Below are 23,608 nucleotides of genomic sequence, written 5' to 3' on the forward strand. Positions count from 1 at the left end.
GGATTTGCAGAAACAAGCTGTGAAAAGCAGACTTCATTGTGCAACTATCATCCTTTCCTCTCCTTTCCTCTCCTTTCTTCTCCTCTCCTCCCCTCCCCTCCCCTTCTCTTCTCCTCTCTCTCTATCTCCCTCCCTCCCTCCCTCCCTCTCTCCCTCTCTCCCTCCCTCCCTCCCTCCCTCCCTCCCTCCCTTCCTCCCTTCCTCCCTTCCTTCCTTCCTTCCTTCCATGTATGTCTCTTTCACTTTCTTACCTTCTCTCCTTGTACTTTGTTATTATCCCTCCCACCACTCCAGGCTAATAATAAGCCCGAGATTGAAGCGGCCCTCTTTCTGGACTGGATGAGACTAGAGCCCCAGTCCATGGTGTGGCTGCCCGTCCTGCACAGAGTGGCTGCTGCGGAAACTGCCAAGCACCAGGCCAAGTGTAACATCTGCAAGGAGTGCCCAATCATTGGATTCAGGTATCAGGAATATTTCTTACTTTTTTATGACTCCATCTTTGATGTCCTGTGCCAGTGGCTGTTAGTTTCCCACTTCTCTCCCAAGTGGGAAAGAAGGTGATGAAGCTGGAGCATTGATCGCTCTTGTCACTCATGGATCGCTGGGTTATTTTGGTGAATCTGACTCATTAGGCAGATGTCCTTTTCCATTTTCACTCTTCAGCTCTTCAGACCATATTTTTGCTTGAGCAGGACAGAGTACCTATCTCCACAGAGATACTTGTTCATCAAGGGCATCCAGATTAATTGTACCTCATCCTACCTGGAACTAAAACTTTTTTTACCCTCTCTTTTCAGATTGATTATACTTCTTCCTTCCTGGAACTACAACATTTTCACCCTCTTTTTTCATGGCCTTTTCTGTTTATAGAAACTCTACAAGAATCAGTTATGAAACTAAGAAATGATTCTATTCTGGGAGGAACCATTATGGTAGCTCGGTTTCTTCCTTGGCAGTATTTCCTCCCTTAAGTAACAAGAATTGTTTCAAGCACCCTAGAACGTCTTTATCTTTGAGTCTGATTCTTTGCATAGTATCCCATTGAACTTCTAAAGGAATAAAAAGTATGCACGTAAATCACAGATTCACAAAGCAGCTTAAAAAATGTCCCTTAATTTAGAGGTGAAGCAGATAGGAAACATAGCAGTTTATTATTTTGATATTCTTAAAATATCATGGAAAATAATTGACTTGTAAGTCTTTAGCTTTGTTGACCTGTCTAGGAAGACAGGATATTTTAAAGAACTAGTCTTATTTAACAGTAATCCTAAATCCTAATTCAGAAACGATGATGTATTTAAACATCTGGATCAACATCAGGGTTTCCATAGCGATGGATAAGCTACAAAATTATAAACTAGCTATATAGTCTACAACTGTTCAGCATCCACTTAGCAGCTAAGTAAATGCTCTTTTCTAGTTGTGCTTAGACTTGTTTTGTTACTTTATTTCCTAATAACCACTTGGTACCATTTTTGTGCTTTTTATTCATGGTTTTTATCCATCCATATTCCATGCTGCTTACAAAACCCTTAAGAGCTTTCTAAAACCTCGCTAGATAACAATGACTGGGTAATGCTTCCAAAGGACATGTCTTTCCCTTCCTGGTTTGAACAGGTAAGAATGGTGCCAAGGAGTGGGGAGGGGAAGCTGTAGGTGATTGCTTTCCATTTCTTACCTTTTGTCCTCAGCTTCTGTAGCTAGCGGGATTTGTATATCACAGAGGGAAATTCTATAAATTATAACAGAAGAAGGCTCTGGGGGATCTGAGAGAGCCTTTTCACCTTCAATTCTTTTCCCCCTTATCAAATTAGATTATTTCAGCAATCAGCATTTCTCTTTCCTCCCTACTTCCTCTGGAAAGATGCTTGAGATCTAAAAACAGGCAGGTTTTCTTCCCACTTTGCCATATGTGACACAAGGAGCATGCTTATTTGAATTGGCTGAAGATCTTATCTGAGAAAGAAAAAGACAGGAGTCTGAAACAAAGAATATAGTATTTTGAGAATAGAGGGAAATGTACCAGCTAGTACTTATAGAATAGAAATTCTTTCATTTGATATAAATTTTGTTTTTTCTATGGGGTTTCTCAGCTGTCATTGTGAGTAATGTGGTGAGGGATTTCTTTTTCTTTTCCTTTCTTTCTTTCTTTCTTTTTTTTTTTTTGAGTCAGGGTCTCACTATGTAGTACAGCTTCCTAGCCTTGAACTCTCTATATAGACCAGGCAGGTTTCGAACTCTCAAACCCACTTTCTCAGGCTCCTGAGTGCTGGGATTATAAACGTGCACCACCACATCTGCTGATGGTAGAGAGATAACTCTTCTGAAGAGAAAGATATTAAAAGAAATCATCCAAGTAACTATTTGAAAATGAATCATGTCAGCTGATCAGAAACCCAAATTAAAGCAGGACTTGTTTTAATTGGAGTTCCTGTTTATATTTCTTTTGTCTTGTGAGAGATAGCTTTTTCTTTATAATTTTTGAAAATAACTGTTTCAGAAAACTTTCATCTCCAGTATTGGTAGGGGCATGTGATGCATCAATCGATCTTTTCTGGATGTTCTTTCAGATTTGAATATTTGGTCTTCAGAAGATTGGAAGTTTGCCACACTTTCCTATTTAATCTGAAGGAGCTCCTGGTGGAGTTTCACTATGAGCTCAATTTTTCTTCCCTTCTTCCATATGTTTGTAGGATAATCTTTCTGCCAAAATATTTTGATATAGTAGGAGAAACCCCAGAGAAATTTAGAGGTAGGAAGTTAATCACTTACCTTGTGGGACTCATGAACATTGAATTCTGTTTCTAGAATTAAGACAATGTGGTAAAAGTTTTATTAATGAGTGTTCTTTGGGAATTTGATTGGAAGAAATACATACGTGTTTGTTTTTGCTCTTACCAGGTACAGGAGTCTAAAGCACTTTAATTATGACATCTGCCAAAGTTGCTTCTTTTCTGGTCGGGTTGCAAAAGGCCATAAAATGCACTATCCCATGGTGGAATATTGCACTCCGGTAAGTTAGATGCCTTCCTGATGTGAGTTAGTTCCCCTGAGATGACTTTCCATTTTGTATAGTATTTGCAGGTCATGGTCAGGGCTGTGATTTATAATTTCCCAGATATTCCCCAGATAAAGTGGCTCTAATTACCCTGTGGACAATGCCATAGGCAGCACCAGGTGCACATAGAACATCATAGACATTCCATAAATATGGTTGAACGAGTAGGTTTTTCTGTGTCTCCCCCAAAATAAGACCTACCCAGAAAATAAGCCCTAGCTGGTTGTTACCGTAGTGATGGCCAGTGTCATGCAGAAGATTATATGTCACTGTTCTCTTGCTTGGTGGCTACTCTGTAATGGCATGTAAAGTAAGGATAGGCTGATTGGGGCTGGCATTCTTGAGCTCCAGTTTTCAAGGCTGATTATTTTCCAGTTAGATCTGATTTTGGGGGAAACACAGTTCTTCTCTTGGCAGAGTTGTGGGGAAGATGATTCAAGTTTCTTTTTCACAACCCAGGAGGTTATGTGACCACGGGGCATGTTGAGTGTGGGGGGTATGGGTTGCTCAAAATCATTAACCTATCACCTCTACTCAGCGTTCTTCCTCTTTTATCTCTGTGCCATACTAACACTAACCCTTTAAAAATCCTTATGTATCAGTACTGACCAGCTCACTGAAATGCTAAATGCTTACATTTTAAACTATTTTATGTGAAATAGGTATTATTATTATTATTTTATCTCCTATTTACAGATTAGGACTCTTTGGTCCTAACATTAAAGAATTTGCCTAAGGTTCTATAAATAACAGGTGGAGACGTCTTCTAAGATGTTGTCTTAGGAAAACATTCAGTGACTGATACAACTTTGGAAAATCCTTGTGAAATACACACTTGGTGGTCAGACAGACCTGGGTGTGAATGTGCTGCTTTCAAAACTCTAGATGCATGCTATTCAAAATACGCTTCATCGACCAGCAATGCTGACTTTACCTGGAAGCTTATTGGAAATGCAGACCCTCAGGTCCCAGCCCACCTTTCTAAATTGAAACCTGCACTTAGCAAGCTCTGCTGGTCACTCTGGAACACATGCAAGTGTGAGAAGCTGTTCTTTAGAGCATGTCTCTTCCATCATCAAAATGATCCTCCCAGCACGTGGCCAGTGTTGGGATAATGTATCTGCCATGAATAGCCTGATATTTAGTGGGTAAAGCATGATATTAATGTGGACCAAATAGTTTCTAACGTACCATAAAGTATGGTAAAACTTAAGGCCAACTTTTTGACTTTAAAGAAGTTGCTCAGTAGCTTGAACAGTGTATTTATTCCTCATAATAATTTGTTAAGGTATCCTTGTTCCCATTTTACAGATGACCTGGAGCTTCAGAGAGGTAAGCAGCTCACCTGAGTTACTGAATGCTGGGTCCACTTCCACAGCTGTATTTCTCTGATTCCACAGCTTTTGCTGACATCTGCCATATTCTCCTTCATTACAGACTGGGTATCATAAGGCCAAATGACTGAAGAGGTCATTTGTTTGAAATCTCATTCGCCTAAATCTGATCTCACTATGACTTCCCTTTTAGACTACATCAGGAGAAGATGTCCGAGACTTTGCCAAGGTATTAAAAAACAAATTTCGAACCAAAAGGTATTTTGCGAAGCATCCCCGAATGGGCTACCTGCCAGTGCAGACTGTCTTAGAGGGGGACAACATGGAAACGTGAGTAGTAGCCAAAGCAAAAGAGACTCATTTGATGTGTATTTGAACTTCTCTTGGCTGAATATCCTCCTTCACTCCCAAATGCAAACAGTCTCTTCTGTTTCTCTCTTTGGATACACATTAGCTGAAAAGAGAAAAACAAGATGATGTTCTATAACGATTTTCCATGCCTCTTGACAATTACCTTTTCCAAAAGTTAAACTTGATCTCACAGGGAGACAAATCCACATTATAGCCACTAATTGCCTCACAAAGCTTTGAAGAAATATGGGACTGTTTACAAATGAGTGATGCCAATATCTCATTTTGATTCCCACCCCCACCCCCCCTCACAAATCCGTAGATGTGTGTCTTCTTGTATTTATCGTGTGGTCACTTTTTTTCTACTTGAGAGAAAATCTAGTCACAGGAAATGACTTTGCAGTAAGTAGTGATGATTCTCATGATCAAACTGAAGATGTCTTCAACTCTTTTAAACCTTCTCAGTTTTTAAAATCCATAACTCTGATGGCAGTCACACAACTATTTGTTTTTCTTTTAATTCACTTTCTACCTTTATTTGGCTGTTGCTTCCCATGGATCATACTTGATTGGTTGGATTTTATTTATTTTGACCTTTCAATAATTTCTGTTGCTACTGAGTTTGCCTGTGTGTCTCTTCACCACCTCATGTTTTGTTTTGCAGTCCCGTTACTCTGATCAACTTCTGGCCAGTAGATTCTGCGTGAGTACCTTGCTGCAGGGCGCTGCTACCACCACACATTTGCTTGCTTGATTTTTAAAAGTTTTTGTTTGTTTTGTTTTGTTTAAAGACCTATTGATTTCCCTTCTTTCATTTCAAATTTGTTTCTTCTCTTGAAAACTTGGAGAGTCATCCACCACAGATCAGGAGAATTAGTAGAGCTTTTCAGGTCCTCCATCTGGTCAAATTCTCATCAGCAGAATCCCTAACCTGAGTTTAAATTAAAATCAAAGAAACAGTTTGGATTTTGGTCATTTGCATATTTCTTCAAACACAAGCAAGGAAGAGCCTACTGATTGATTATATAATAGCACTCATTGCGTGTATTTCTTGAGACTCGGTGCTTCAGATCCCTCAAAAGGGCATGGTTTATTCCTTAGCACGTGTTACGAGTGGACTACTAAAAGTTAGCAGGATCGATTTTAGCATATGGTGTTTGGTTGAATAATTTCAGTGAAGTGTGTGGAATTTTTTTTTTTTTGGTCAAGTCATATCATGCTGTGTGACTTATATGCATAGGTTTCTAAATTTTGAAATAAATTTATTTTGCTCTCCTCTCCAAACTAAATATTTACCTCAGAAACAGTTATACATTTAGGCTTGCAGGAAAGTATACTATTGTCTCACTTCCGGAGTGTATTAGTAATACTGACATTAAATATCATTTGATGATTGATTTGTCTGAATTTATAATGTTAGAAAACACTCTTGGGGCCAGGTGTGGTGGCATATGCCTGTATTTAAGGAAGCTGAGATAGGAGGATCACAAGTTCCAGGCCAGCACGGGCCATTTAGTGAGACCTTGTATTAAAATTTAAAAATAAATTAAATCCTTAAAAAAGAAAATGTTAGTTTAGGGTTGTAACCCAGTACAAAGGCTCTGGGTTCAATCCCCAGTACAGCAAGAGAGAGAGAGAGAGAGAGAGAGAGAGAGAGAGAGAGAGAGAAAGAAATGTCTTATGGTGCCTATGATCTATATATCAGCAAACAGAGTATGCTTGTTTTAAAATTATATGAGGTTTTTTGTAACATTTTTGGTATTTCATAATATACTTGATCAAAATATTTATTTAAAATCAGATAGCTCTATTATATATAAGGCAAAATAACCAAATTGGAAGATGGGCTTATATGAGAATTCAGTCTATTTTCATTGTTTCTTTTTATTTTTCCACCATGTAATTTAAAGTAGATCCTTTTGTTAAAACCTATAGTGATAAATCCAAACTATTAATTGGGGTTTATTTTGTCTTTATTGGCCTAAAGGAAGTAGAAGGCTTTCTTTTTAAAAACTGTATTTTTGTGCCCCTTAATTTTGAGATACAGTAGCTGTAAGTAGTGAATTGTCTGATTTTTTTTAACCTTCGTGCTTAAATAAGTTGGAAAGTTAATAGATTGATTTATTTTCCCTGCATGTTGATAACTGTTTTCCCTAAACCTGGGTAGTCAGTCTGTTTACGAAAGTTAAAACCTTTCATAAATAAGAAACTTTTAAAAAATTGATCTAGTCAAGTTCTGAGCTTGCTAGGTTTCTGGTAAGTGAACAAATTTACTCTATGTTGGCATTAAGCTTAACTAAATAAAAAAAATCCTAAAGACAAATATGCTGAAGAACAATTATTAAAGTACATGGCTAATGGTAGCAAAAAAATGAGCGAAAGTGGCTAATAGTTCCTTAAAAGGAAAGAAGAGGCTGAACAGAAATAATGATAAGAAAACATCATGACAATCATTTTACATTTTAAAGTAACAGGGGGCGGAGATTTAGCTCAGTGGTTCCGGTGCCTGCCTTGCAAGCGCAAAGTCCTGAGTTTGATCCCCGGTACCAAAAAAAAAAAAAAAAAGTACCGTATTTGAGGATGTTTGTGTTAAACTTTGAAGCACCTTAAAAGTAATGATATCCTGTATTAAAATATCTTTTTTAACAACTAAAACATACTTCCAATTTTCCTTTTTATGATCAATTGGTTAGCTTTTGCAGGAAGAATGAGAAGTTCTGACTTTGAGGAAGAAAACAAACCCAGTAAGCTGATGTTTGTTTTCTTTAATATCATAATTTTATTAAAGTCTTTACTCATAGAATTTTAAATAATATATAAAATCTATTTTAAAGCTATCTTATTTAGCTAGAAAAAACAGGTCCTAACATGTTTTATTTTGTAAGAATTCTGTTTGATGTTAACAAATACTATGATGATGACAGTATTTAATCCATTTAATATGGACCACTTTTCCTGAGATATAGATCTTTTGTTTTTTTCTTAGACAAAATCATTATTCGTCTGTATTTGTCATAGTATTTCAATTAAATACAGCATGAGCCTTTTACATCGGTTGTCCGTAAGTGGGACAGCCCAACAGTGTTTTTTGAGTTATGCTGCTTTGAAATCTAAATGATGAATACTTAATAGTTTTCACAAAAGAGAACAGTGGTGGGGTGAGATACCTTCAGCTGAGTAGGTTAGTAATGGTAATAGGAAGTAATTCTTCTTGGTGTATGGTTTTGTATTTAAGAGGTGGAAAGCAGGTACAGTATTATTACCTTCCTTGGGAAGTATTTTTGAAAGCTTTGCACTTAGTTTTATTGCTGGACCAAGTGGTTTTTTATTTTTACTAACTCTGAATTCTTAAATGATTCTTCTGTGACCAATACTCCCTTTTGGCTAATTTTCTGATTTAATAAATACCTCTCTTAGTGTGTATTTTTTAAGATTTCTGGTTATTATGAGTTCTTGTGCTTATGCATGCTGCGATAGGTGCCATGTACATTAACAAGAAAAATAACATGGAATTATCCTTGAGGCTAAGAATTAAAGCTGTGTATAAGATTTTCTGTAAAACATTGTATTAATGTGCTTTGGATTTACATGCCAACTTTTCTTCGTGTAGTTTTGCGCCAAGGTCTTGAGTTTTCTTCTCTACACTACCACAGTAGAAACTATCATAAAAGCAAACACTACTAATGTATTTTTCTTCGTGGTGGGCTTTTAGTTTATAAAAATATATATCGAAAGACTCATCTGTTCCAGAAGATAATACTTATAAATAAAACGATCCAAGTATAAATTATCTTTAGCTGCAGTGAAGATTTCGAATCAGAGTTTAGCATTTTTCTAATAATTAGCAGACTAACTCTAAAACTATTGTGAAGGTTCACGAGAAAGTCTTTGGATCTGTCTATTAATTGGGTAGTCATCCTTCTGTTTCCTCATGAAAAGTTTGAATCTTTTACACTTTACCTAGACAGTACTAGTCCCATAAATAAGACCTTTATCTCTCAGGAGAGACTTCTGGTTCCATAATTGTTAGCTATAGTGTGTTGGGATTCCTGTACCTTATATATTCGTTGAGAAATAAGAATTAATTTCTGGCACATTTCCTGTGTAGACCCAGCTATAGTTAATTACATTGTTTTTAGTGTAAGAGAAAAAAAACATTTTCCTAGAGTTCAGCCCAACTCCTTGAATGCTGCTTAGATGTAAGGCTAAAGCAGAGCCCTCACTGAGCACGTTACTCTTGACTTCAGGCTTTCTGTGTCAAGAGAAATATGGAAGAGACCTCTTGTCCTATTCCAGTTCATACAAAAAGCACAGGCCCAAATTGGTTTTCAGAGCAGATGACCATCAAGGTTAATCCAAAAGATGCCATAAAACCACCTAGGATAATTAATAGATGAGATTATGAAAACATGAAAAAAATGTTAACTCTACCCAAATTTTAGCCTGTGGAGCAAAAGAAAGGTAGGTCTTTATTTACAAAAAGCATATGAACTACTTATGCTAATTCTTTCCTCTTGTTTTCCAATCTGTATTGGAGACTATGTTATTCCTAATAAGAAACATTTAATAATGGCATGGTGGTGCACACCTGTAATCCCAGCACTTGTGAGGCTGAGGCAGGAGGACAGCAAGTTTAAGGCTAGCCTGGGCTACATAGCAAGACCCTTTCTAACACCCCCCCTCCAAATATTTAATTGTGACCTTCTATTGAACTTAGTCATTCTTTTTTAAAACATCATAATATGATCTTGGGTCAAATTAGTGGTATATCCCTGCTGACAAACTAGTAGAGATAAATTGCTTCTATGGAATGTTACACAGACCAAGAAATCGTGATACACAGAATCTTAAGAAGTCTTAGACCAAAGTGGCTTCTTTGAAACTAAAATTATTGACTGTAAATATACTAGGCAAATGTATAGTTTCCATTTGATGAAAAGATAGCTAATATATGGCACAGGTATACACTGTTTAACATTTTAAATTACATAATGCTAACATTTTCAGTACTATAGGGTATGAGCAATGGCAGTCTAGGAAGACAAAATGCTACATAGAAGTTTTCTCCTCCAACCTTTTCTATAATTAAAACTGTCCAAAAAAGTTTTTCATCTGTCTTTATGGCATTGGAGAAGAGGTGACATATGAGAAATCATCTCTCAAATCTGGATTTAAAAACACTCGATGCTGAGATACAGGAGCAATTAAATGTACACGATCCATAGAATTAGAATCAAAGCCTTCTAGGCCCTGTACATAACATTAACGGTGTGGTGGGGGGTTTCTCCATTAACGGATGGTATCTATGACTAATCACATTTTCTGCCTTATAGGCCTGCCTCGTCCCCTCAGCTTTCACACGATGATACTCATTCACGCATTGAGCATTATGCTAGCAGGTATGAGACTAGTTGAATGCCAGGCAAATATTGATTGAAATAACTAACCAAGGAAAGCTAACCTATAGTAATTTTAAACAAATCTTTTCTTTCTTCCTCAATCTGGTCTGATTTCTACTAATCGACTTGCCCTCTAACGTGCATGCTATTCCACTGCATGTTATTTTTGGACACCAACGAGAGCATTGTTCCAGAACATTCTTACCTAACTCTAGCCTGTATCTAAACATTTCCGGTAGTTTTGTTGTGTTTTGTATATACTGAGCACACTTTTACTAAATTGGCTTAGAAGTCATCTACCCTCTTTAGAAAACTGCTAGATTAGACATTAATCTGTGAAGAAATGATACTTTTTTATATGGAGACTATGAAACCCTCAGTTTTCCATTGGTGTGTTTATTTTACATGTACTGGAGAGAATAATTAATTTTCCTAACCCTTGGACCTTTCTATCCTACCTTCTTTGTGTTTGAGATCATTTTTATACCTAAAAACTGATTTACTAATTATAAAATATCTTATGCTTGTTAAATAAATATGCAAGAGTTTAACTTTTGTTTTAGTCGTCAAAAGGCTTTATTATTACCTGAGGTGAAAGAGACTTTTTTTTAAAGGTAAAGACTGGTGGCTGAGCATTTAGAGAGCTTGCTGTGAACCCGTCCTTTCTCAATATTCTGACGCTGGTCATACTTGTCAACTGTGAAAAACATTAGCTATATAAGTCTGTCATTAGTGGAAGGCATTAATTGTCTTAAAAGGGGTAGTGTGAGGTATGGGGTGCATTTATTGTTAGGGAAGCTTTTCTTCTGAAAACAAAGACCTGTTCTCAGTGAAACGAAGATCAATATATGAGGGACAAAAACTCAGCAATGAAATACACTTTCCCTTAGAATTTATATCAGAAATGCAAAGCTACTATCTAGCTGTGGTCTACTAAACATTGCTTCAAATGATTAAGCCAACACACACATCCTTTAATTTGAAGAATTCCTTTCTCCTCTTGCCATGATTTATCCTTTAGTTTTCAGGAATGTTCGATTAGGTCTTGAATAGATTCTAAGAAGTCACATAAGTTTTAATGAGCTTTTACGTTTTTTATCAGGCTAGCAGAAATGGAAAACAGCAATGGATCTTATCTAAATGATAGCATCTCTCCTAATGAGAGCATGTAAGTATCCCATCTCTTTTTACAAAATGTTCCTGACAATGAAATTGCTTGGAGGGATTTAGAGGTAGGATAGCACAGGATATAGGAGCTAGCATCATATTCATTTGATCTTTCAAAGAGCCATTCATTTACTTTTTTTCTTTAATTCTTAACAGCCTGGCACAGAATGAGCTCATCCAAATTCAGGCATTATCATTATTCCAGAGTAGCAAAAACTGATTGCCTTATTCTTATTGAAGCTTACTTAATACCATATCATTATAAATTGCAGAGTCCCAAACGCTTATGTTAAATGCTTAATCTTTGACCAAACCTGCCAGATATTTGAAGGAAGATGATATTAATTTTAAAGTAATAGCTAACGTAGTATTTTTTCCACTGATGGGGAGTGGAAATGTGGTCTTGGTATAGAATTGCTATCCTCATGTGCTAAGGTAGTTGGGTATTTTCCTTCAGAAACCGAGTAGTTGATTTGTGTGAGTTAGCGTCTATCTCCATGAGGTATAGAAAGTGTGGTAGTCTTGTGAAGGATTTCCAGAGGAGAATCCAGGTCTCAGTGAGTGGAATAATAAGCCAGCTCTGTCAAACTTTAAGGAAGGAGATGGAGTGATACTAGAAATGGCAGAGAACATAGCTATGGCACGACAAGAGAGGCTTCAACCTAGACATGAGGTACAATATTCAGAGTGTGGACCACAAGTGTGCCTTGCTGTGAACCGTGCAAGTGTTGATTAGGGTCTGAGGTGGAAAGAGCAGGTTATGAAGTATACACCTGAAGGGAAATAATAAGGATCTTCCATCAGAGTAAAGAATGGAGAAGGAAGAAATCTAGTCAAAGCACAATGATGCTTTTTAGTTTGGTAAGTTCGGGAAGTTTCACCATCTTGTCATGGAGAACATAGGCAAAGAGAAGAATGGTAACTTTATCATAGGCAACCCAAAGTCTTCCTCAGATGAGAAATGAGCCTTCATGAAGACTAAGCCGAAGGAGATTGTATCAAAGTGGCACTTACGTATAACTAGTTATTGAAGACATGAGAATAAATCTTCTCATCTAATAACATAAAGGGGAGCAAAGTGATAATAATCAAGCCAGTGCTCAGTCATTTGACTATGACTTTGTTATTTCAAAGAAACAAACAAAAACCCAACCTTTTTCCAGTCATGATAGATTCTCTTTCTTAGCTATCGGAAAAGGTATTCACAGTATTCACATATATAAAGTTCTTTGACAGGAAAATATATGACCAAAGAATCAACCAAATGTCAAATGATTTGCTTCTTTGGCTCATTGATTTTGACATTAGAAGCTCTCACGAATTCAAATTAATTCAAATTGTATCCATATGACATTATCTGCCTAAGAGAATACTAGGAAAAGCTTCATGATAACTACATGTTATAATTACAAGTGGGAAACTCTAGCAAGAAAATTTCAGAATTTTGAAAGAGGGATAATAAATTAGGTGGTCAAACTGCTTTTATTTTATTTTTTAAACAAAATGTAGCTTTAGTTCATTCTCAGGACATAAAATCCATTTTCACTCAGTGTTAGATGGTAAAAAAAAATCATGGTATTTAGGGGCAGGGTTTAGGAAGTGGTTTCATGGATTGATTGACTTGATGATTCTTTTTAATACCCAATAGTTATTTTCAGTTGACATCTCTACTGGTTAAATGGCTTGGTGCACCAAAATAATTTAAATCAGGAGGACTTTTTCTCTAAATATCTGATTCATTTTTTCAACTTAAAACTAAGTGGGTATGGAGGGAAGAATATGAAAGTATCATCTTAATAATGTCTAACTGAAACCAAAGAGCTTTAGCCTCAGTAAGAGCCAGGCCAGCTCAGGCGAGGTGGTGCACACCTGTAGTCGTTAGCTACTGGGGAAGCTGAGGCTTAGGAATTGCTTGAGCCCAGGAATTCAAGACCAGCCTGGGTGCCATAGTGATACCCCTACCTGAAGGTACACAGGCTTTTAAGGAGGTGAAGCAATGCATTCCAAAAATAATTTTTCCTGGGTATTAGAGGGTTCCTAGTTTCCAGGAAAGATTCCATCTGCCTCCCAAAATACAGACCTTTTTTTTTGCCTCTTCCTCACCCCCAGATTAGTCCTTAAGACCTGCTCTGACTAATGAGTTGCTCTGTCTTCTTTTAATCATTCACCTTAGTGGCTTTTTTCTCAAGTTTTGTATTTTTACCTAAACAGTAATTGAATGAAACAATCCATCATTTATTTAGTTTAATTATTATTACCATCCTGCCTCCATGACTTTTGTAAGTTAATTAGCTGACTGAAGCAACACCTTTTGGTTACGTTGCAATGTTTACTCTATAATTTTAAGGGCTGCAATTTTTTCCTAGTCGGTATTAACAATAGTGTGGGATAGTAAATAGTTACCTTGACAGTCTTGGTAGCAAAAAGCATTAAATGGCCATTATTATGTCTTCTAATATTTATTAACTATTGGCTAAACTGTCTACATAGAGTCCCAGTATTTCCATAATTCTACCTTTCATTTATCCATGTAAACAGGCCAGTCAATTTCATTTGAAAATTTAAATAAGAAACACTTTGATTTGTCATCAATAGAATGGTAGACCACAACCTCAACAATATCTAAATGTCTTTCAAAGCAGGAAAAAGGGTCTAATTAATTGTTAAGAGCAAATAAATGTTTCTATTTTCAAATACACACCTGAGTCCCTCACCCCCAAAGCAAAATAAAGGGGGCAAAAACCAAAACCTTTGATTTTATTTTCCAGAGATGATGAACATTTGTTAATCCAGCATTACTGCCAAAGTTTGAACCAGGACTCCCCCCTGAGCCAGCCTCGTAGTCCTGCCCAGATCTTGATTTCCTTAGAGAGTGAGGAAAGAGGGGAGCTAGAGAGAATCCTAGCAGATCTTGAGGAAGAAAACAGGTGAGTTTTCTTTCTAGCTTTGTCATTGGTAAGCAGAGTGCATACTTTTGCACACATAGACAAGCGCCAGGAATCTTCACTGAGAGTCATTCTGTGTCTAATTGCTTGCTAAAATAATCTGTTTAGCTCAATTTGCAGATTCTCTCTTTATTTTTTTGGTATGTGGAAGAAGAAAATGGATTCAACAGTATGGATAAAACTCATTATTTTAGGTGCGAAGGGATTAATGCTAATGGGGGTATGTGATTTGCTGCATGTGTTTCAGAGGCTTTGATTTTATATTTGAGACTAGAATTTAAGTAATAAAGCAGGTCATTTTAATTTTATGATTATCAAATTTTTACATGTTTTGGGCTGTATTATCTCAAACATTTAGGAAAGATTCATCTGCTTGGTCATATTCGGGAACAAATTATTTCATCTTACTATTCATCTTCAAATTCAGAAGTCTTATATTCAACCATCATAGCAGATTAGGGACACAACTCGTGTTGCCAGCCATTGCCTATAAAAGATGTTCACGTAAGAGTAGCAGAAATTGTAGAAGAGGATAAAAAGCTCAGGGAAATTTGCAATGATGGCAGAGAAGAAACCTGGGGTATTGTGTGGTGTCAGGATAATGCAAACCACTGGACTTTCACTTTTATATCATACTTACTGTATCACAGATTCTAACTCACAGTGTACCTTCTTCAGACAAATGCCACCAGGCAAGTCTTTAAAGACAAGTTGCTCAAATTTGTTGCACTTAGGAACTTTCATCTCTTCGGCTTAGGCTAAGGCATCAAGATCCCTTAACCAGCGCCCTCAGGGAGGATGTCACCTGAAGATAAAAAAGCATACTGCCATTCATCTAGCCCTTTCTGCTGTCACTACCTGCCTTCTATCTCTTAATACCTCTGACCTTCTGACCTGTGACCCTAGTTCCTTATCTGGTCGGCTTCTCTTTGGTTTCTTTCCCACCCCTCCAATAAACTCTCCATACTGACTCCAGTTGTTCATCTTTCCAGAACCAAGACCCATCATGACATTCTTTCTTTATTGGATATCTACATCTTACCAAAAAAATCTAGCTTCACGGCTGGGCATTCAAACTGTCCATGATTTTCTCTTGGCCTCCTTTTTAAATTTTGTCTTCTTTTTTACTCCCTGTGTTCTGGCTATGCTATTGTAGCTACTATATCTGAATATATCCTCCTCTCATCTTCTTTCTGGACCAAATTCAAGCTTGCTTCTCAGCCTAACTGCTAGCCCCTAACCCTCCACTGCCATTCTGACAAAGGAGACCTATCAATCTCCTATGACCTTACTCAAAATAACTTTCCCCACAGAACCCTCCTAGAGCTCTGCAGTTGGAGGTAATTTATCTTTTGCTTTTATTACCAGAACTCTTTGGACTTTATCCGAGAACTCTGACAGTTTGCCTTTTTATCAGTTGCTATCAGTACCTCCCTCTAATGAGATTTTTGAGTGCCTTTGGGGTAAGGATTGTGCCTTAATCATCTTCATTCCCCTATAGTACCTAGCTAGCATGGTGTTAATATTTAATGGATATGCAGGACATGTTTTGTGAAATCCTCAGAATATGGCAAGGATGTCACATGAATACCATCCAGGAGGTAATACAGCACTTTTTTTTGTTGTTTCTGTTGTTTTAATGAGAACATTATTTTTGGCCTTAATCATAAGGTTCTTTGGGACTGAAGACCATGGTAGAGAAAACATTTTCCTCCACTTTATTAAGAATAATTATTAGTATCCATTCATGTTAAATCTTTAATTATTATAGGGGTCAGTCAAAATAGGAAGAAAATGTTGGGTTTGACATTGTAAATAGAATTTGATGTTATGAGGAAGTAATACTTTTTTTAGTATGTGATTGTTGCCACTGTGTGATAATAACTTTGTAGCTTATTGATCAAGATCTCCATCTCGTTTGTTAGCATATTCTCCTTCTGTACCATGGTAACCAGATCAAAGAGTGTTGGTCAAGAATACTGATGAGAGCCATTTATGTCTATGATCTTATCATCTTCAGAGCATGTTTTGTTTTCCAGTGCTAGGGATTGAACCCAGGGCCTTGTGCCTACTAAGTGAGTACTCTACTACTGAGCTACACCCACAGCCCTGCGTTTTCAGAGCACTTAGATGTATTTTAGATCACTGAATCTTCCTCAAAGCTCTATAAAAAAGAGCTTGTCTTTTCTATAGATCAGAAAACACAAACTCAGAGAGGTTCTAGTAGCTTGCCCTAGATTCCTGCTGTCAGCCAACAGTAGAACTAAATTCAAATCCAGATTTTTCTGATTCAAAATAGCCAACTCTACCTTGGACCAGAGAACGAAGAGGAGTTGCTATGTATAGGCCCTTTATGTAGAACAGAGGCTTATTCCCTGGAATGTGCCTTCACTTGAGGGAATATTTGTAAGAAACAAATGTCTCTGAAAAAACTAGTTCATCTACTTGTGGTACAGTGACAGCCTTTTTACCCTGAAAGATATCCAAATCATTCTCCAAGAATGGTGTGGTTTTTTTCTCTGAAAGAAAGAAGAACATCATGCCACAGCTACTAAGAGCTCCATAATGTGGAATCTGGTCTTGATGCAAGTATTTCCGTAAGTTATTTTGACCTTCAAGAAAAGGTCGGAAGGAGCATCCTTCCTCCCTCTACCTTGTCACATTTTCACTTCCTACCAAATCCCCAAAAAGAATGTCTCCCTAGAGCTCTGCCCTTAAAACAACCTGTCTGGTTTTCTTTGTTCTGTCCTTTCCTATGCTCTTACAGTTCTGCTCAAGGAGCTTCAGCAGCATCCTTTGCCTTCATGACCTTTGAATTCAGTGTCACCTAAGAAGCCTTTAATTTGCCATTTCCTGTCCTTCCCCTAAGAAAACCCAGGAAGTCATTAGATGCCCTTTTTCTTGTGTCTGCCAAGCTGGCTGTTTCCCAAGTCAGAAACAGGCTGTATAAATGACAAATGCAAACCTACTTTTAGAGAAAATGGGATTGAATATTTAAAATCGAGATTGTCCCAAGTATTTGGGATGGGTATTTACTATATTCATGTCGATTCTGTATTCTTTATTCTGTAGTTATGAATTATCTCCAAATAACAGTTAGCAAAGGAGAGAGGCTTGGAAAACTCTGTTCCTGACTGGTTATATTACTAAATTTTGTTAATTATTCTTATTCATGATACCACCTCACAGTCTCCTAGGAAAACAGAAAATGGTGATTTTAGAAGTGTCTCAGGGGTGTCTTAGGCCTGTCATTTGAATTCCTTTTCTCCCAGTTGTTGCACATAGCTTTCAATAAATATTTGTTGAATAAATTAATGAATAATGAATTGAAATAAAGCTGAATCTATTCCATTTGTAGCACACATGCATGCACTTTTGATGAAAACTCCTTTACAAACCTAATTTCCTAGAGAAAAGCCTTTCAACATCTTTTTTTCCTGCTGACTTTAAAGAATACTTCTTTATCAGATGGTCTTGATTAGCACCAACATTCCTTTCTCAAATATTTAAAATGTTAAAAATTCATTATCCAAATCCCAGGTGCTGTATATCTCTTACACATCTTATTCTCTGACTCTTGGTTTAAGCCACAAAAATAAGATTAAGGATTTGAACATAAGCTAAATCTGAATTTTTCTCAGAGTGTCCCTCATAAGTTTGGGCAACTAGTAATATTACCAAAATATGTAGTTTTAAATGTTTCATCTTTGCATAATATTCCTCACTCATTATCACTGCTAATTCAGATTCATCTTTGGCAGAAACCAGTTGGATGTTAAGAATTTGCCCCGTCCTGTGTCCTTAGCATGGCAAGTTCAAGTTTGTATTTTCCTATGTAGATTAAAGTCTACAGTCTTCAGATTTAAATCTGTAGTGTTGAAATTCCAGTGTATTTTTTGTACTGTCTAAATGAACCAGTGCTTGTTCTGAAATCCAAGGTATGATTCTAGCAATAAAGAGGTATCCTTTATAAGACACAAAGGTTCATTATCATTCCACTACCTGCCTAACAAATTGATTAGATTGTTCTCAAGTCTGAAAGGTAGGTAAGGGCTGGGGATTTAGCTCAGTGGCGCCGATCTTGCCTCACAGGAGCAAGGTCCTGAGTTCGATCTCCGGTACCAAAAAAAACTAAAACAAAACCCAAAAACTAAAAGGCAGGTAAATGCTAACCTGATACTTTGTCAAGTCTAAAGTTAATTAAAAAGTTGTTAGTAGGGCCAGGGATTTAGCTCAGTGGCACCGCGCCTGCCTTGCAATCACAAGCTCCTGAGTTTGATCTCCAGTACTGAAAAGAAAAAAAAAGTTGTTAGTAGATGTCATATGACAGTGGGGAACTCTGTGGATTCTTAATACTTATGGGTACTTCAGTACCTTTCAAATACCTTTTTGGGTGATCAGATCTTTAACAGTGTACATTTGGGTTTTCTCTAGCTTTCTCACTCCTTTGATGATTACATAGGATTCTGTTCTAGTACTCAGTCTTTATAGGATCAGGAATCTTTATAACATCTTCTTCCTTTGGTCCATGTGTGAGCCTATAGTGATGGTGAGAAGATGGCTGAGCAGGAGATCAGGAGTGGATATTCTCAGCCAGGGACAAATGTAAACCAAGGTGTCAGAGAGGAATAGCAGAGTATATGTGGAGAAATTGCAGTCATACCACTTTTTTTAGCAAGGCAAATGGGAAGAGATGAAGTTGGCCAGGTGGATGAGGGCCTGTTGGAAAGAATGTGGCAGCACACTAAGGAGTTTATGCCTACTTGCATAAGATAGAGAGCTTCTCCAGGTTGTCAATGCCGGACTGTGGCCCTTAGATTTGCTCTCATGGCCATCCTTCTTATATCCACGCAGCTTACATCCATACACTTAGATTCATACAGCTGCATGGGGTTGACTTTGAAAAAACCATACTGGAACCAAGTTTAGAGGTATTGTGGGAGCCCAGGAAAGAGGTGATGGGGGTCTTAAGTAAGGTAATAGAAACAGAAAGGACTGGCTGGATCTGAATGGTATTTTAGGGGAGAAGTAGAGATGCTTGAATTGTTGGTCTGATGGGTCTAGGGGAGAATGGAATGATTCCCAGGTCTGGTAAGTACATGGCAAGATGATAGATTTTTGCAGCTGGGCCTGACAGTGAGGAGCCATGGTAGCAGGTCCATCATTTAATTCAGCGGTATCTGTGGTGGTCCTTTCTCAAGGCTGAGAGTCTACAATATGATGAATGGGGTAGAGGAAAGGTTAGGTGGGGTCTGGGTGACCTCCCAATGCTAAATGTCTCACAGTCTATGAGAAATAGAACCTGGCAGTTTGCAGGAGGAGTGTGGGCCAGAGATGTGAGGTCTGTGAGTCACCAGCTCATGGTGGTAGTTGAACCAAAGACAGTGAATTTACCCACCTAGGGAGTGCTAAGCAGAAGGAGAATACTTGGTTTGGTAGAACGCTGGAAGATGTGAACATTAAAATGTTTATTAAGTTACTTTTATTCTTTTAACATGGATTTATATAAAAATCCATAGTGTTCAAGAAGACATATAGAGACGAGGGAGTCTTTTTCCAACCTTATCTTCTAGTTGTGGTATTTCTGGCTCTTGAGGGTATGTCCTTCATTGGTTTCTTGTGTGTCCTCCAAAAGCTATTTAGTATCTGCAGATGTATTTGGTTGTGGGTACTGTTTCACACATTGTTGTGTAATGTTCACTCTCGTCTTCTCCTTTAACTTAAAAACCCCTAATTAATTTCCACATGTTAAAGGAACATGCCAGAAGAAGAGAGGGAGAGCTTGGGAATGATGGGAGCATTTTCCCAGAAGAGCCAGGAGGAGAAGGGTTAAAGGCACAAGGGCACAGCAGGCTCTTTGTAGGAGAAGGATCATCTCTGAACACAGTGTAGTGAGTGAGGATTTGGGGTGAAGAAAGAAGGGGGGAGGATAATGGAGTGAATGTTAACAATGTCCAGTAGACATTACTGGAAATGAGTAAAGGTAGATTCCCATAGCTGTTCCTACTTTGTTCACGTTAGGGTGGTATATGAGAAAGTTAATGAAATGAGGCATTCATGTCACTTGGCAATGTGGGCCCCAAAACAAAGGGCTGCAGAGCTTTTTTAGATAAAGAGAGCTCAGTTGACCACATAAATCAGACAGCCAAGGCCTTTTATGGCAAGGACGAGGAAGAGCTGAAGGGTAAATATGCTGCATTTAAAAAGCTGGGTAAGAATTGGGTCAACTGCTTCAACCCTACTCAGGCAGGGAGGACAGGTGTGTGTGGGTGAGATGGAGTTCTCAGGATTCAGAAGCTCAGTTTCACAGTAGTAGGTCCAATTTAGTTTGTCCAGAGTTAATCAAAGTCTGAAGGGACTGATTCATGGCATCCAGTTCATTCATGGAAGTGAAGGGATAGCCTAGAATGACAATTTATATCTCCTTTTCTCTTAATTTTCTGTCCTGTTGTAGTCATTGCCTTGTTATAGTAAATCTATTCAGGTTGCCTGAAAACTTTGTTTTTGGAACAGCATGGGGTTTAAGTCCAAACACTAGATCAAATGTAATGGAGGATATTTGATTTTTAGAGACTGGAGTTAATTAGCCTATTCCAGGGTCTACAATTCTTAGAATTCAACATTACAAAAGCCAGAATAAAAATCAGATTGTTTTCTGGTGAGCTTAGAATCTTAGCATGGGAAATTGGATAGTCATGAAGACTGCTTCATGCTATAGAAAAATGGAAGTACCCCACTGGTGATTAGAATATTCACATCTTCATGCATAGCTGCCATGTTCCTAGAACAGACTAGATCAGAGCTGATGTTCTCAATTTCCCTTTTGTGAATTTCCTCGAAGACCCTCATTCTCCTGTGGCCTTCATTATCAGACCACTGCAGTAGAATTGACTGTGCTCTTGGCTTTCTTTAGGTACTTTCCAGGCCTGAGGATATAATTCCATTCAATTTCACAGATAGTTACAGAATGCTTAATATGGTTTTAAAACTGTCAAGACTGCTAAGATAAGTAAGCCTTGTTTCTTAACCTTCACAGAGCTCAACATTTAATAAAAGATATTAAAATATAAACAGTTTATTATAAGCCAGTGTAACAAGTGCTCTGAAGGGCACGGAGGTAGTGAGCTTCACAATGGAGTTTAAGTTAAAGACTGAATAGGAGTTTTCCAGGCTGAAAGGGAGAGGATGAATGTTCCAGAATGATGGAATGGAGAGTGATGTAAAGCATGAAATCAGGAGACTTAAGAGGGCAGCAGAATGATAGATGAGGTACTGTGCAAAGGTCTTTGAATCAGGTGTGGTGGTGCAGGCCTGTAATCTCAGCACTCTAAGAAGGTAAGGCACGAGGATTGCAAGTTAGAGCCCAGCCTGAGCAACTTAGTGATATAGCAAGACCCTGTCCCCCCAAAAAAAAGGACTGAGGATGTAGCTCAATGTGAAGACCGAATTCAATCCTTGGTACCTCAAAGATAGATGATAGATAGATACTGTAGATAAAAAGAAAAGAAGGACTTTATAAATCATATGAAGGAGTTTGAATTTTATCCTGAGAGTATTGATTGAAAAAAATAATTTTAAGCATGGAGCCAAGGCCCTGGAGATTGGTAGGAGTGTAGTGAAACAAGCCAATGAAAGATGGCCAGGTTCTGAACTAAGGATATCTTGGGCAAGTAAAGAAGAAATAGAGAAACTGGAAGGTGACTGAATGAATGAAGCCAGGGGAGAAACAGAGGGAGGAATAGGGTGATATGCAATGCTGCAGTAAGGGAACTGGGAAATGATCAGTCAAAAACAAATGAAAAACAGGAAAAATCACTCATTTGAAAATGGTCACTGGATAGGCAAAAAAAAAGTGTCTATTGTGCTTAGTAAGTTCTGTTTGCCCAAGTACATCCAAGTGGAAATTTCCTGTATTGATTTTATTTGTTCACTTTCCAAAAAGGATTTTTAAAAATCCCATAGCAATAAGATTCCTGCAGTATACATGGCAGATCAAGGAACACAGTAGGAATTGGCATAATGGAGTTTCAGGTTTTATTGGTGCTTCCCTGTACCTAGGTAGATAAGAGAAGATCTATCTATCTTGTAATATTGGATGAAAGAGGTATGCCACATCCTAAGGGAACATTCTGATTTTCTAACTCTGCATAATCATTACCACAATAACAAAAATAGCTGTCCTTTGAGTGCTTGCTGTGGACAGGAACTGTTCTGAGTACACGTGATATCTTACTTCTGACAACAACCCTGGGAATGAGAGGCTGTCTCTCAAAGATGTGATGACACAGAGTAGGAAGGATGCTGTGCTGCTAGCAAGCATTGGGACATGGATTCAAACTCAGGCCGACCTGAGTTCTTAACCAGTGTTCCACTTGGTATGATGATTGGTTAGTACCCTTACCAACATTTTTATAACAACGACTAAGGGAAACTTTTATGTGGCTTTTTCTTATGGCTTTTGATAATTATGATAAGCTTAACATTAAAGACCATAGCAATGATGACAGTTCTCCAAGAATAAAGGTTAGTGTTGCCTAAAATGTTTTCTGCAGAATACCTTTGAGATATTTTTAAGAAAAATGATTCCAAGGACAGATAAATCTTGAAAATACTTGTATTAGAAAGTCTTAATTACATTAGCATTTGCATTGAGGAGTTAGAAGAAACCTGATTAGCTTTGTTTGGCCCAGTGTTGCTCATTCTTACTTGACCTCAAGCCCGGTTATATTGTTGTGTGGAACACGCTTTGCTAAAGAAATTCAAGTCTGTACTAAACTTTGAAAACCAGCCAAAGAGATAGGAGAATTGGCTCTGCACTGCAGGTGTTAAAAAGATAAGCCATTGTCTTTTTAGGGACATCAGAGCACGTAGCTATAACAGGTGCCTGCAAATGAAGTCTGGATTTTTCTCACAAAAGCAACTTTTGATATGCTTTGGTAGTATAGCAATTGCCCTGTGGAGCCAGAGACCACAGTGATTTAGTCTGGAAATTTCAAAGGTATGTACTAAATAGTTTCCTATGACCATAGGAATATCCCACTGAATAACCTGGCTTTTTAGTCAGATTGCCAACGAAAGTTTCCATCAGTTACTTGACATGAGTAACTTGCTATGTGAAGTTCTTACTTGCTAACTGATTGAACTTTGAAAGATACTTGCAAAGGCCAGAACTTTTGTTTCTATTGAGTTACAAATGCATCTTTCTAAGTGGTTAGCTGGAAAGGTCCCTTGTTGCTTAAAGTATCTCTTAGATCTTGATATGAAAGTGTACAATGCATAGGAAGATATTTCATTTTTCATCTCATAACAGAAATACAAGCATAGTTTTCAACTCAAAGTAAGATTGACATATAC

General features: G+C 37.6%; 1 protein-coding gene across 15 annotated transcripts in view; it reads left to right on the forward strand.

Annotated features, from left to right (window-relative positions):
• Dmd (dystrophin) overlaps window positions 1–23,608 on the forward strand; it is a 2,486,572-nt gene that overhangs the window by 2,425,288 nt on the left and 37,676 nt on the right. For 10 of the 15 annotated variants that reach the window (XM_004850043.4, XM_087189971.1, XM_087189975.1 and 7 more), the window contains 7 exons: window positions 295–461; window positions 2,902–3,013; window positions 4,586–4,722; window positions 5,408–5,446; window positions 10,077–10,142; window positions 11,245–11,310; window positions 14,078–14,236. In XM_004850043.4, the coding sequence (XP_004850100.2) occupies window positions 295–461; window positions 2,902–3,013; window positions 4,586–4,722; window positions 5,408–5,446; window positions 10,077–10,142; window positions 11,245–11,310; window positions 14,078–14,236 (746 nt within the window). The remainder of the gene's footprint in view (window positions 1–294; window positions 462–2,901; window positions 3,014–4,585; window positions 4,723–5,407; window positions 5,447–10,076; window positions 10,143–11,244; window positions 11,311–14,077; window positions 14,237–23,608) is intronic. The other 5 variants (XM_087189973.1, XM_087189972.1, XM_004850048.4 and 2 more) reach the window with 2 other exon arrangements.

This window comes from Heterocephalus glaber, unplaced genomic scaffold (genome assembly GCF_053883595.1).
Source record: "Heterocephalus glaber isolate CG9 unplaced genomic scaffold, H.glaber_assembly_v1.0 deba00001547, whole genome shotgun sequence".
Classification (NCBI taxonomy): domain Eukaryota; kingdom Metazoa; phylum Chordata; class Mammalia; order Rodentia; family Bathyergidae; genus Heterocephalus; species Heterocephalus glaber.